The sequence below is a fragment of the Varroa destructor genome, unplaced genomic scaffold (genome assembly GCF_002443255.2).
Source record: "Varroa destructor unplaced genomic scaffold, Vdes_3.0 BEIS01000007.1, whole genome shotgun sequence".
NCBI lineage: Eukaryota > Metazoa > Arthropoda > Arachnida > Mesostigmata > Varroidae > Varroa > Varroa destructor.
This window is the reverse complement of record NW_019211460.1, coordinates 304,077-315,734: the sequence shown is the minus strand read 5'-3', so window position 1 is coordinate 315,734 and position 11,658 is coordinate 304,077. Positions and strand designations below refer to the sequence as shown.

Sequence of the window (11,658 nt, the reverse complement as noted above, 5' to 3'; positions counted from 1 at the left end):
GTACACTGTACGGATATGCCCGAGTAATAAGCTGACGCTCTCAGTGATAAGATAATTGAGCATGGTCGATTGTAGATGGACTGCGAACAACATACAATTGCTTGCTTGGCTGAGTTTTTAAATACGTATTCAAGTCAGAAACTAAAGGCAAATTTGGTAAAAAGTAAAATACCTATTTGGTCGATTTTGTGCTCAATGAGAACGCGCGGAGGCTATCTGGCCAGCATGATCAGATCCATTTTTTATTTCAATTTTAAACAATCACGGAATGTGAAATCACACAAAATAGTATATATTTCCCAAAGAGTTAACTAATATAGTCTGCACGCAAACCTATCCAGATAAAGACGAAATGATGAAGCCGAAGATCAGCAAATGAAGAAGACATGGCGAACACGTTCGTCATCGCCGCGGCAATTACCAATAAACGTAAATATGTCATTTTTCTAATACCACAATAGATAACCCAGTACCCAGAGAAAATGCTTAGTCATATATATATATATATATATATAGATACTCAGAACATATATATTCTGAGTAAAGGTTGCCCGGCACGCGCTACCTTGTAAAGCTTCATTTAGTGCAAGTCGTTCATCGCAGTTCAACATATTATTAATAAAATTATATTATTTGATTTGATGCCACCATAAGCACCACTTAGCCCATGTTGAATGTTTACGAATCTTGCCGCTTCGACATGATTAACATAAAATTATTCTAATACTGTTGATATTGAAGAGTGAAACAAATTACTCGCATACATAGAAGATGTAATTATGAAGAAGAGGCAATGATAAAGAGGCACTTTACGCCCGTGCTTTCCGCGCTCCTCAACTCCCAATGCCAGTAATAACAGTAATAATGCTAAAGGCTGGCATATTTGCACCCTTTCGTCGTTGTAATAAAGCATTCGCTATATCTGTGTCTTAGTTTTTTAAGATTGCCCAAATAGTGCACAATGCCGAAAACTGTTGCAGATTTACTACGTAGGTCGTAACTCAATGTAGGCTTCAAGTGTAAACCTAAACGGCGGAGAGACATCGGATTGCTTAAGGTAGATTTACACCACCGGAGGTCTAAACATGCAAATATGACAAATACATTGCCCTTTTGTTAAACCTGGCTCTATTACCTTGTGTCATAATTGCTTCGTTTAGATCTTACTGGATTTCGCAAGATTAACGGGAGAAGACTTGGAAGGCAATAGGGTCTATAATATTATCCGGGCAATTGTCTATGAATTTGGGTTTCGCCAAAGAATACAGGCAATTGTTGAGAACGGGCTGGCCGTACCCTATCACCCAAACTGCCCAAAGTGAATAAGGCATTCTGTCGCATTTTGTTTCCGCTAAGTTGTTTCAACCCGCCTGTCTACCGTCGATAATATAAATGCTACTTAAATTTAGTTTTACCAAACGCTACCTAACCATATTCAATATCTGTGGCGTCGTATGTTATCGGCAAAAAATAGCTAGCATTTCTATTGAGCATTGCACCACCTATATATTTAAACCTAAGTATATTTAAATTTATGTTATAGTCCTTTTATTTTCGTCGACTGCTTCTAAAGTGGTTGTTCTCGACAGACACTATTAGTTGTAGTTATCAGTTGAAAAGAAATTGTCCTTGATTGTTTATATTAGCCCAGAGTGGGGACCACTCATATGCGCGTCAAGTCTTCATAGTAGAGCCCTATTTGTAAAACTTGTACTCGGTCTCACAAGCGTCTTTAAAAAGTTCTCGAAGCTCTTCGGGCTTGGCTCCACAATCAAGGATCTGATCGATCTCCTGCAAATGCCATATCGACTGTCATGAATATAGTGACGGTTCCTGTGGTTATTTTAGCGAACGCATTTAAAGATGATCGAGTTTTCAACGAACAGCACTAATTAGCAGCGAAAAAAAAAACTGAATATGGTCTGAATTACTCTGAATTGTCCTCCACTATTCTAAAAAATATTGGTCTAAAATCTAAAAAATCTATTATTTATAATGTATGATTCAACCAAAAAACCAACCTTTACATTTGTTCCAGTGAAGGTAATAATAAGAACATAATGTTGAGAAAATCTAGCTAAAGCGCTTGAGAAAAAAATATATTGTCGATAAAAATAAAAGCGAGAAACGCTGTATTTTAGCCGATAGACAGATATGACCGTGGTTATAATGGCCATGTCATGCTTACTCATTTGAACATCACATAGTTTACTCTCGTTCACAGAAGTGTTGACTGCCATTAATTAATCATCTCGCTCTTCTGTAATAATATCATTGACCTACTCTGTATACTAACCGCAATACATCGCTGTTCAAGATCTCGAAGGAGCGTCTGAAGCTCGTTCGTGTGCTTAGCCTTCTGATGGAATTTGTACAGAGTCGTAGAGTCCCCATCAGCGATAATGTGTTTTGAGTTAAGTACGCCTTCAGTGAAGATAAACGGTTTGAATACCGATTGCGAGGGGTCAGCAGTACCCGTAAACCAATGGCAACTGTGACCAGATCCGCTGAGGACGGATACCTGTAAAACAATCATGAGGTTAGATCTATATATAGAGATTTCGGACGCGTAGAAAGCCTCAACGTGTCGAGCAACATTCGGTGTATGATCCGCAGAAATTGATATTTGCGAACGCTACCATGATCATTAAAGGTAGACCTAGAGAACAACCTGAAACTGTGCTTGTCATAATATGTATGCCTTGACTACACCGTTCAATTTCACTATTCCATGTTCAGGTATCCAAAAAAAAGGTGCCGCAAATTAAACAGCCCTCTTTATTTAGACGAGGATCCAACACCAAAAATAACCAATCCCTGTAGAAACCATTATAACAATTGGTTATCTCCACGGGAACGTAGACGCTGGCCACTCCGACGCATCAGTTCCAGTCTAAAACAAGAAGTCTTATAAGGTGCGATACTGCTCATATCTGAGTAACTAAAACATTGAAGTTTGGCAGCTGCCAATAAATGTTTCCCTTGAATCAAATATGTTCAACAAAACATCGATACATTGAAACGCTGAAACACAAATAAACTGATAATTCTTGTTTTTTTTTTATTAGATGAATCCATTGGCTTTTCGACATTCGCTGATGCTTTAGCATACCTGAGACGACTGAACGGTAGTCTGCTGATCGGTCTTCTGGTCTTGACTGATTTCCCGAAGGATGGCCACCATTTGGCTCACGTCAAAATTACCTACATATAAGATGTTATTATTCAAGAATCGATGGGGTTTCTACCCCAATTTTCGGCAGCCGAACTCGAAAATGACAAATGTTATTCAAACTACCTAAAGAGGATGTTTGAGAGAACAGAAAGATCCAAGACAATGCCACTTGTCACCGCGATGCGACAATACACCCACTTAAAGCTCTGCACCTTATGATTGTTTCACCTCATTAATAACAGCGCCATGCAGGATGCTCTAGAGGTGAGGCACGCGTTCCAATTTAAATCCTTACGGTAACAGAGAAGATAACTCAATATAACATATCTTAATATAGCTGAAGCAAAACGTAAAGCTTAGAAATGGCGTAAGTATATAAAACATGCAAAATAACAGAAGATGGTTAAGTGTGCGAACCTGAGCGGACTCCGTAACGTGTGACCGGCCCCGGGGCATGCACACGGCAGGTGAGCGTAAAATCGACATCATCTTCGTGTGGTCAAAATCTGCAATATTATGCAGTCATTTGACATGTGCTCATATTTCTCTATGGATCTAAAAAATAAAACATAAACGCTACCACGCCGCCATATACATATACACATATATACACTGCTTTTTGTCATATGCAAAAAACACATCATACTACCTCATAACTGTGCGCAATAAAGGTTTAAAAACGCGGACAATATAAACGATTTCTCTAAGCATTATAATCAGCCTATAGAAGGGCAACTAATGAAAATCCTATATGCCTACATCCAGGCAACATTGAATTACACAAACATGCCGATAGAACCTAAGAAGGTATTCCATTGTGTAAGCCCATTCCATTACACGTTTGCAGCAAACTCTTTGAGGCGTGCTTGAAGATTGCTTATGAATGGAGTAGATGCCAAAACGATTTCAGTCAGATGTGTTCATTGTAGATAACAAAAATCGAAAGTGTCCCCAGACCGACCCCTTCGTTCTCGTATACGAAGACCCACGTGACCAGTGCGACTAGAACGATTATGACGTGAATACGTGCATCTCGCCATCATTCACGAATACGGCCTACAAAGTAGGAATAGTTACCTCCTTCGCTAGCGTGGGTTTCTAGCAATTTTTTGCCAGCTTCATATCGTGAACAGACGTCTCCATCCGAAAAGACTTTGCTAAAGTCAAATTCTCCATTTCCATCCCAGAACCCTGCTGTTTGAGCCTTCTCCTTGAGGCCCTCCGAACTAAGGTCAAACGAGGTTCCGATGGTCAAGGAGTTTGAAATGTTGCGGAAGCCAGAGGATATTTTTTCAGCCGCCCAGAAGACGTCAGCCGTTTCTAGAACGTACGCCTCCTGATAAGTCAAGCATTATATAATACGGTTTAAGCCAAATTGTACATTAGTATCATTGGTTCAAGCTTTAAGCATCTGTTTTGAATGCTGTTCGATTCGAACGAATACAGTTCTGCTATGCTCATTGGTATTCCCTGGCGGGAATATTGATCTATATTTAATTTGCTGAGTAAACATTGGTGTTATAATACATAATTCATCTTCTCCAGCTCATTCATGTATCCGGAGCAGTATACAACCGCTGTCGGTACCAAGCTAACGAACCTTATTATCGGCTATTAGGAAACTGTTATGGTAGAATAAATCCTTGCTCTGATTGCACGGACCGCCTTGCCCGTATTTCTCCAATAAAGAGGTGATGACGTCCACCGCTTCCTTCGCGCTTTTGCTGCGCTCGAGACCCAGGCGGACTAAAACGAGAACAATCAAGAAAATGATAAGAGAACTCTGCAATAACTGCAACACTCGACTCATCGCAAAACCTTATTTTGATAAACAACAAAACATACCGAGGTCCATCCCAAGAAGCTTTTTTGTTTTCATGCCTTCTGGGTTTGTCTTGGTCCAGACAGCCTCGTTACCAATAACAACGCCATGCTCATTGGCTCCCATTTCAGCCCCCCACATCCAGATCGGACGCGAAACCACTACGCCATACGTGTTCTCGGCTTGATCCACTTCAATAAATGTGCATTTCAGCGTCGAGCCAATCGGATGAGTCGCCGCAGGGAAATATTGAATCTGCATCGTTGGAAAACCAAGAGAATGATTTAATTTAACAATTATTAGATTTAATTAAAAAACGCAAATTAGTGATAGCAAAAAAATACACACATATATTGTGAATGATCACTCGGCATCTTGCTTAATCTAAGAACCATAAGCAGAAATCGTATTTCAATATAATTAATAATTAACGAATTCACAAATACACAAACCTCTTGAACTTCACCACTAGGTCGATCCGAGTTTTTTCCGAAGACGACACGATTTTTTGCGGCGGCAGGTGCCAGTACAACAAAGGTATCACATGAGGTCAGTTGTCCTGATGCCATTTCGATGTTGACGTACAATATAGTGTATTTAATAAAATGATTCTGTAACAAAGTGTTTGATTCTGTTGAGTGGTATTTATTTACGCGTTTTTCTTGTACTATAGGAAACTTCCATTAAACTCCGAGTATAATTGTAAACAATTGCCGACAATTTATCTATAGTGGCTTCCTTTAACCGCGATGGTTGCATTATGAAACAGCATAATGTTCGCTGATGACCCGTTCATCCGCCAGTGTCATACCTATGATACCCATAGTTTATATCTTCTCACCTTAGTCGCTGCATGCAGCTTGCCAGCGATACCTTTTCTGATGATTATGTACATATAATACATTGGAAAGTACCAGTCAAAATTAAAGCTTGCTTGTTAATGATGATTCGGCCCAACTCGTTCTATTATTTTGACATGTTTTTTAAAAAAAAAGATTCACAAACTAGATCATATAGGAAAATTACAGTGTCATTCAAAGCATGCTTTTTTTCAGTTACTTTATCTATTGCAAGACGCGTTGCATGATCCTTCAGGTGTAGTCTATTCTGCAATCTTCAGAGTGCGTTGAAGGCAGATATGACTAATACTAATACCACTACTAGAGCTGCGGCCACTGTTGCCATCAATACTTTACATGATTGAAAACTTAATTGTTTAATGGCTCGAAGCTTTGCATAAGTTAGCCATAGCGCTCAGTGTACTTATCAATAGCCAACCTAAAAGCATCACTTGCTTTTGTCAGGGGTTGTCGGAGCATGAAACCGTTCACAGATGGCCCAGTCCAGCAGTTACGTGTTATGATAATATGGATACGTATTCTTGGAAAACGTTTGTCTCGCTGCTCTAAATAATAGCATTCATAATTATCATATTGTGTACGCTAGTTGCAACTTCACACTTCCTGTCGTAGTTATGGTGAAAGTTTCTATTAACTTTTTCACTTCATTTTCAGTCCCCCAACATCATCGTCACCATCGGCTAGTGCTTACAGCTGTCGGCTATGGGCACTCAGCAGGGGGTAACACGCTATCAAGTATTTGTCCCGAAACTCATCAAACAACCTAACCATGGGCTGTGCCCACCTTCAACATCGTTTCAGACGGCCATATCGTCGCTGCCACCCGGCGCCATTATTTTTCAACTGCCCCACCCGGTGAGCCAACTGTCTCCCATCAGACCAACTAAAACTGTAAACACGGTCTCGAGGCTGAACGAATGAAATATGTAAAACGGTAACACCGGAATGCTTCGAACCTGTTAGTCGGATGTAAAATATATAACCGCTAATTAGTATAAAGTTGGTGGCAACTTGCGAGACGACAATAGTTACTTACATTGTTGTTATTGTAAACTACGCGTCCGTAGGAGGCTACACTCGACTGTCTGTCTCCGCAAGCTTTCTGCTGCTCACTCGTTGCGTCGAGCGGTTCAGCTTCTGCCCCAGCAAAGTACTCGCATTGATAGACAAACAGACGACGGAGCGTCAGCCAATCGGGTGTTGCCTTCTCTCTGTCGCAGTGTAGATAAACGTCTTCCTTCTCTTTGTTTCCTCTCCGTGCGTGCGAGCGAACCGAGTGAGTGCCGACCCTTTGACGGCCGATAGATCAGCTGCTGGTCCGGTTTTTCTCTAAACTGGCGCCGCGATCAAGACTCGTCACCGCCGCTGAAGTATCTTCCAATGCCAAACGATTGCACGCCTGCTATAGCTGCCACTGCTACAGCGTGACGACAGCCCGCCGCCCTGCGGCACTGCCAACAACTAGGAGACAGATGCTGCTACAGGGCTCCGCTATGAGGTTATTTCGTCTGCACAATCGCAATTGCTAGACGGCGTGCACTGTGCCGCTCTTGACACACGGATCTTCAACCCTCGTTGCGATTCTTCACGTTACAGCTGAACTTTAGATAGGCAGCGCAGTGATGCTCAGGTCTCTCGCTAGACTCTTTGTGGTCGATTGATGGTACGCGCAGACGAAGAGCAGACAACAAAGCCATATTCACATACTAATCGTCTGGTTGGCCCTCAAAACATTTCGATTAGCCACGGCTTCATGATCTGGGTGCGCGACCGCCACAACTTATTTTTGTTGCATCCAGATTTTGTGGCAGACCTACTTATTTTATTTAAGTTTTTATTCACTCTGTTTATGTAACAGATTCTCAGTGATAATTAGATTTCTAGAATAATAAACAAATTCGCGCAACCACATTAATATCGTTGTCTCCGTTAGCGATGCTTGTAAAGTTTTCGAATCATTGACGGTGCTAAAGACATACAAATCTCTACCTGCAAATCGTTATTTAATACGGTAGAAAAAATAGCGGACATCGCACATCTGACTTCGGCCCAGCAGATTTAACGCGCTTAGCCACTAATATTGTGGTGAGTGTATAAATGTTTAGAATACTGCGTTCGAGTTACGTCTCAATTGAATATTTCTAATTCCATATAATATACGGCTTATTACTAGAACTTTCTATTAACGGTCATAAAGTACAAACAATCAAATCTATTCTTACAGTGAGATAAGGTGTATCTTGATTAGTAAATGAAGATTTCGGAGGAGGAAGGTCTTCTACGTTACGCCAGATTTAAATAAAAACACTCTATAGAACCTAGTGATGTTATTCAGCTAGTTTGACTAGAAAAACGACTGCCAGATTCGATGACAATAAAAAAAAAGAACAAATCTACAAACATAGCTATCGTTTGTAGAAAAATCGAAGCTATCGTTCATCTTATCGGAGCTTTACAATAGTTATATATGTGATAATTAATTCTGGTTAGAGTCCCTTTCATAACAGACCGATTGACTAGACGCAAAATGCAGTAAACAAGTCCACTCTCTAGCTAGGCACTGAACTAAGAGAGTATCATAAAATAATCGTGAGAAAAATTACACAAAGGTGATCTACATTTTCGCTGCTAACATATGGACGAACGGCTAGAACCTTAATCTCGTCAGAGCTACTAGCCTATACATATATATACACGGATAACACAAATTGAGAGAACAGGGCACTTCCTGGCCATTTGCTTCGTCCAATGCTATACGATTCCAAGAGTTTTTATTATGAATTATTTCTACAGTATAGAGAAAGACAGCATCCAATTCACCCAGGACTCAACCAGTCCTAGGTATCGTATCAACGTTAGGTGGTAAAACTAGCACACGTCATTGTGTCCTTTAAAAAAGACCTATACTTTTCCGTCTTTTATTCAATTCTTCTTACTTATTTATTGCCATTAACCATGGCCTTTTATGTACATCATAATATACATGCGCGACAGGGTGACAATGCCGCGCGCCCACAAAATCATCATTGTTATTATCATAGTAATTATCGCATCGTCAGGCTTAGTTTTGCTTTCTATATTACAAACATATGTTACAATATTCACTTTTTCTTTTTTTGCCTGTTTGTAACCTCGGCACGACTTCACCCTTTTTGCATTGTATATATATATATATATATATATATATATACTTGGTATAACTTAATTTATGTCAGATCATATTATTATGATAACTAATAATAACTAGTATTATTCGTATTCCCATCCGTCGTTCATCACACGGCTACGTCAATAGTTTGTTTTTTTTTTTGTATATATTAGGGGTTAAGCAACCTGTGAATCCTTTACTAAACCGAACAACAGCTGAACCAAAATCATAAATACGTAATTACATTTATATTATAATATATTCATTGTGAGATAATAATAAGAATAATGTCACCAGACATTTATAACGGGCGCAAGTTTTCGTTCCCGGTCACGCCTTTAAGGACAGCCTAGAGTAGCACGGAAACAATTGACGTATCGAACACATTTGGTTTTTCCTAAAAAAAAAATAGGTACAACGATCTACGAACTAAAAATTAGGTACTCACGTAGAACTTAGTTTTTATGGTATCACTAAGGTGTGTTTAGTTCTATTAATTGCGAGTGTGTAGAACTTCAGCTACTGAATGGCAACTGCGACATTTTGTCAGTAGCATTTTTTGTATACGGTTTTTTTTATACGCACAACTTTATTCTTAGCACAGACGAGTGCGAAAATCTAAAAGTCAAATAATACGCTGAGCTCGTATACGCTAATGTTTTTGGACGTACGCATTGGTTAATAGCATTGCTTGTCGACTAGAGGTAAAAAACATAGAAACAAAATTCATGCGGGTAGCTCTCTTTGTGGAGGATATTCTTACTTGGCTATTGATTCAAATAAAACCGATTAGCGACGTTGGTGAGGAGTGTCTTTCCTCGTCAGCCATTTTTGCCTGACTGAGCGAATGGGAGATAATCAGTTGGTGGGAGACAGATACACGGTGGAAGATCTTTAGGAAAGTATGGGTTGCGGAGTCATAGTCGCCATTTCTTCAAGAAGGAAGAACGAATCTAAATGTATTTTGCAGTCTCATCCTCAATGTGATAATATGATACATATGTTGCTTTCTGCCGTCGCTTTCTTAGCCTCTGTTATCGGAATCATTATCAGCATCGTTATCATATATGTAATGTATATGCTTAGTTTCGAGTCACAGTAATCATAATACAACAACTACAATCGTGTAGCAATAATAATAGTGAGGTCGTTGTCTGTAAACCTCGGCCATCACAGAATATCGGATTAGCGAACGGTCGCCAGACTACTGTTTGTTCAAAAAACTAACGAAGGCCCAACATTTTCTAATCAAACAGAATCAGATTAGAGGCTTACTTCCTCAATTTCAAGACCACTCAGGTATGGGTTAAGAATTTCTATCGGATGTCAAAACAGCAGCATATTACAATCAGCCTTCAATTCACGGGTACTCACTTCGCTGGCCTCAAAATCTTTTGGCTGATATGACCAAATCATTCTGCACAGCAAAATCTTTACGCGATTAGAATGGTTCTCCCAACGGAATAGCCTGACAACTTTCGACCATGACACCTGACTGAACTCTGATGTCAGCGTATAGGGAGCCGTTAGTGTACGTTCAAGCTTCCGGTTAAGGCGTTATTAAGAGCTGTTGGCGGTTGCACCCCTTGAACGCCGACCTCTTCCCATCGGTGCACATCCATATCACCCAGATCGCCGAATGTTGGAGACGTATTGGGCAGGTTGGGAACTTCAAGGGCACGTCGTTTAATTAACTCAAACAAAGGATGACTTTCGCGACTCCCATCATCGCATTCTGATCCAATTTCTTCTGCAGGCAACGGGCGCTTGCGTGTTGTGGATGACGTCTGTACTATCGTGTATTGTGGACGAGCCTTGAGAATGTAATCGTGAACCTGCAGTGGGACCGGTACCCTGCAAAAGTCACCAGGACCTTAATTAATAGTCTAATGCATGACAATCTAAGTAGTCAGGAGAGACTAAGGGCTAGTTCTGCGCACATGATAATAACAAGAATTCTGCATGCGCTGCTTTTTTAGTAGGAAGAATACTAGGATATAAAATGCATAAACATGTTGGAATAAGAACGTGTGGGCTCCATACATACGTAGTATTAATTTTGTCGTCCGAATAGAAAAGTGCGTTTTGTAATGTAATGTCATACCTATCTGGGATGAGACCAGCAAGATGAAACAGGTGCTCCATGACATCTGGGGAGCGATGTGTGTAGAGAACGAGCTCCATCGAGCCTTCAGATAGAGGAGGTCGTGGTGAACATGTGCTGATTACTTCACATACGCGACGGACAAATGGAATCGTTAGAGGTCGATAAAAGAAGTCTGGGACGGCGGCAGCGTTACAGGGAGAAACGATCGTCTTCGATTCTCTGTAAGAAAACAGAGTCGTATTAATTATTCTTTCCAAAATAAACAACCAATGTCATACCAACGAAAATGATAGTTTTACTCTAAGTGTAGCATAAATGAGGCAGAATTATAATCGCATGGCCAAAAATACAGAGAAAACCTGAACGGAACAGCGTCACAGTCATTCGCTAGGCTTGTTACGATAGAATCGTGTCATAGAATTGATGTTTTAGCACCAATATCTCTTCTAGGAGCACATCTTTTTCATGCTTTTTCGTCGTCCAGACCCTAAAATTCTTTGCATCCAAATACAAAAATATTGCACAATTTCAATGCTTAAAAGTATA

At 40.1% G+C, this 11,658-nt stretch overlaps 2 protein-coding genes and 1 long non-coding RNA gene across 6 annotated transcripts; 1 reads left to right on the top strand and 2 right to left on the bottom strand.

The window, feature by feature from the left end:
• Positions 1-213: 213 nt before the first annotated feature.
• On the bottom strand, positions 214-7,043 carry LOC111253997 (secernin-2). Of its 4 annotated transcripts, none has more exons than XM_022814383.2 (8): positions 6,894-7,043; positions 5,450-5,608; positions 5,021-5,252; positions 4,776-4,921; positions 4,253-4,511; positions 3,593-3,681; positions 2,297-2,521; positions 214-1,791 (listed from the first exon to the last, which is right to left on the bottom strand). In XM_022814383.2, exons 2-8 carry the CDS (start codon positions 5,564-5,566, stop codon positions 1,696-1,698), a joined length of 1,164 nt encoding a protein of 387 aa, XP_022670118.1. In that variant the 5' UTR covers positions 5,567-5,608; positions 6,894-7,043; the 3' UTR covers positions 214-1,695. The 4 variants fall into 4 exon arrangements, with proteins under 4 accessions (XP_022670118.1, XP_022670117.1, XP_086832375.1 ...); XM_022814382.2 differs by lacking the exon at positions 3,593-3,681 and adding an exon at positions 3,113-3,204; XM_086976249.1 differs by lacking the exon at positions 3,593-3,681 and adding an exon at positions 3,113-3,204 and having other exon boundaries at positions 5,450-5,556; positions 6,894-7,029.
• A 346-nt stretch (positions 7,044-7,389) lies between these two features.
• LOC147754162 (uncharacterized) lies at positions 7,390-11,399 on the top strand. Its single transcript, XR_015318053.1, has 2 exons — positions 7,390-7,942; positions 11,129-11,399. It is a non-coding gene; the product is annotated as an uncharacterized LOC147754162 (long non-coding RNA).
• Positions 8,739-11,244, bottom strand: LOC111253998 (uncharacterized). The gene is made up of 2 exons (XM_022814384.2): positions 11,110-11,244; positions 8,739-10,859 (listed from the first exon to the last, which is right to left on the bottom strand). Exons 1-2 carry the CDS (start codon positions 11,187-11,189, stop codon positions 10,532-10,534), a joined length of 408 nt encoding a protein of 135 aa, XP_022670119.1. The 5' UTR covers positions 11,190-11,244; the 3' UTR covers positions 8,739-10,531.
• Positions 11,400-11,658: the final 259 nt, after the last annotated feature.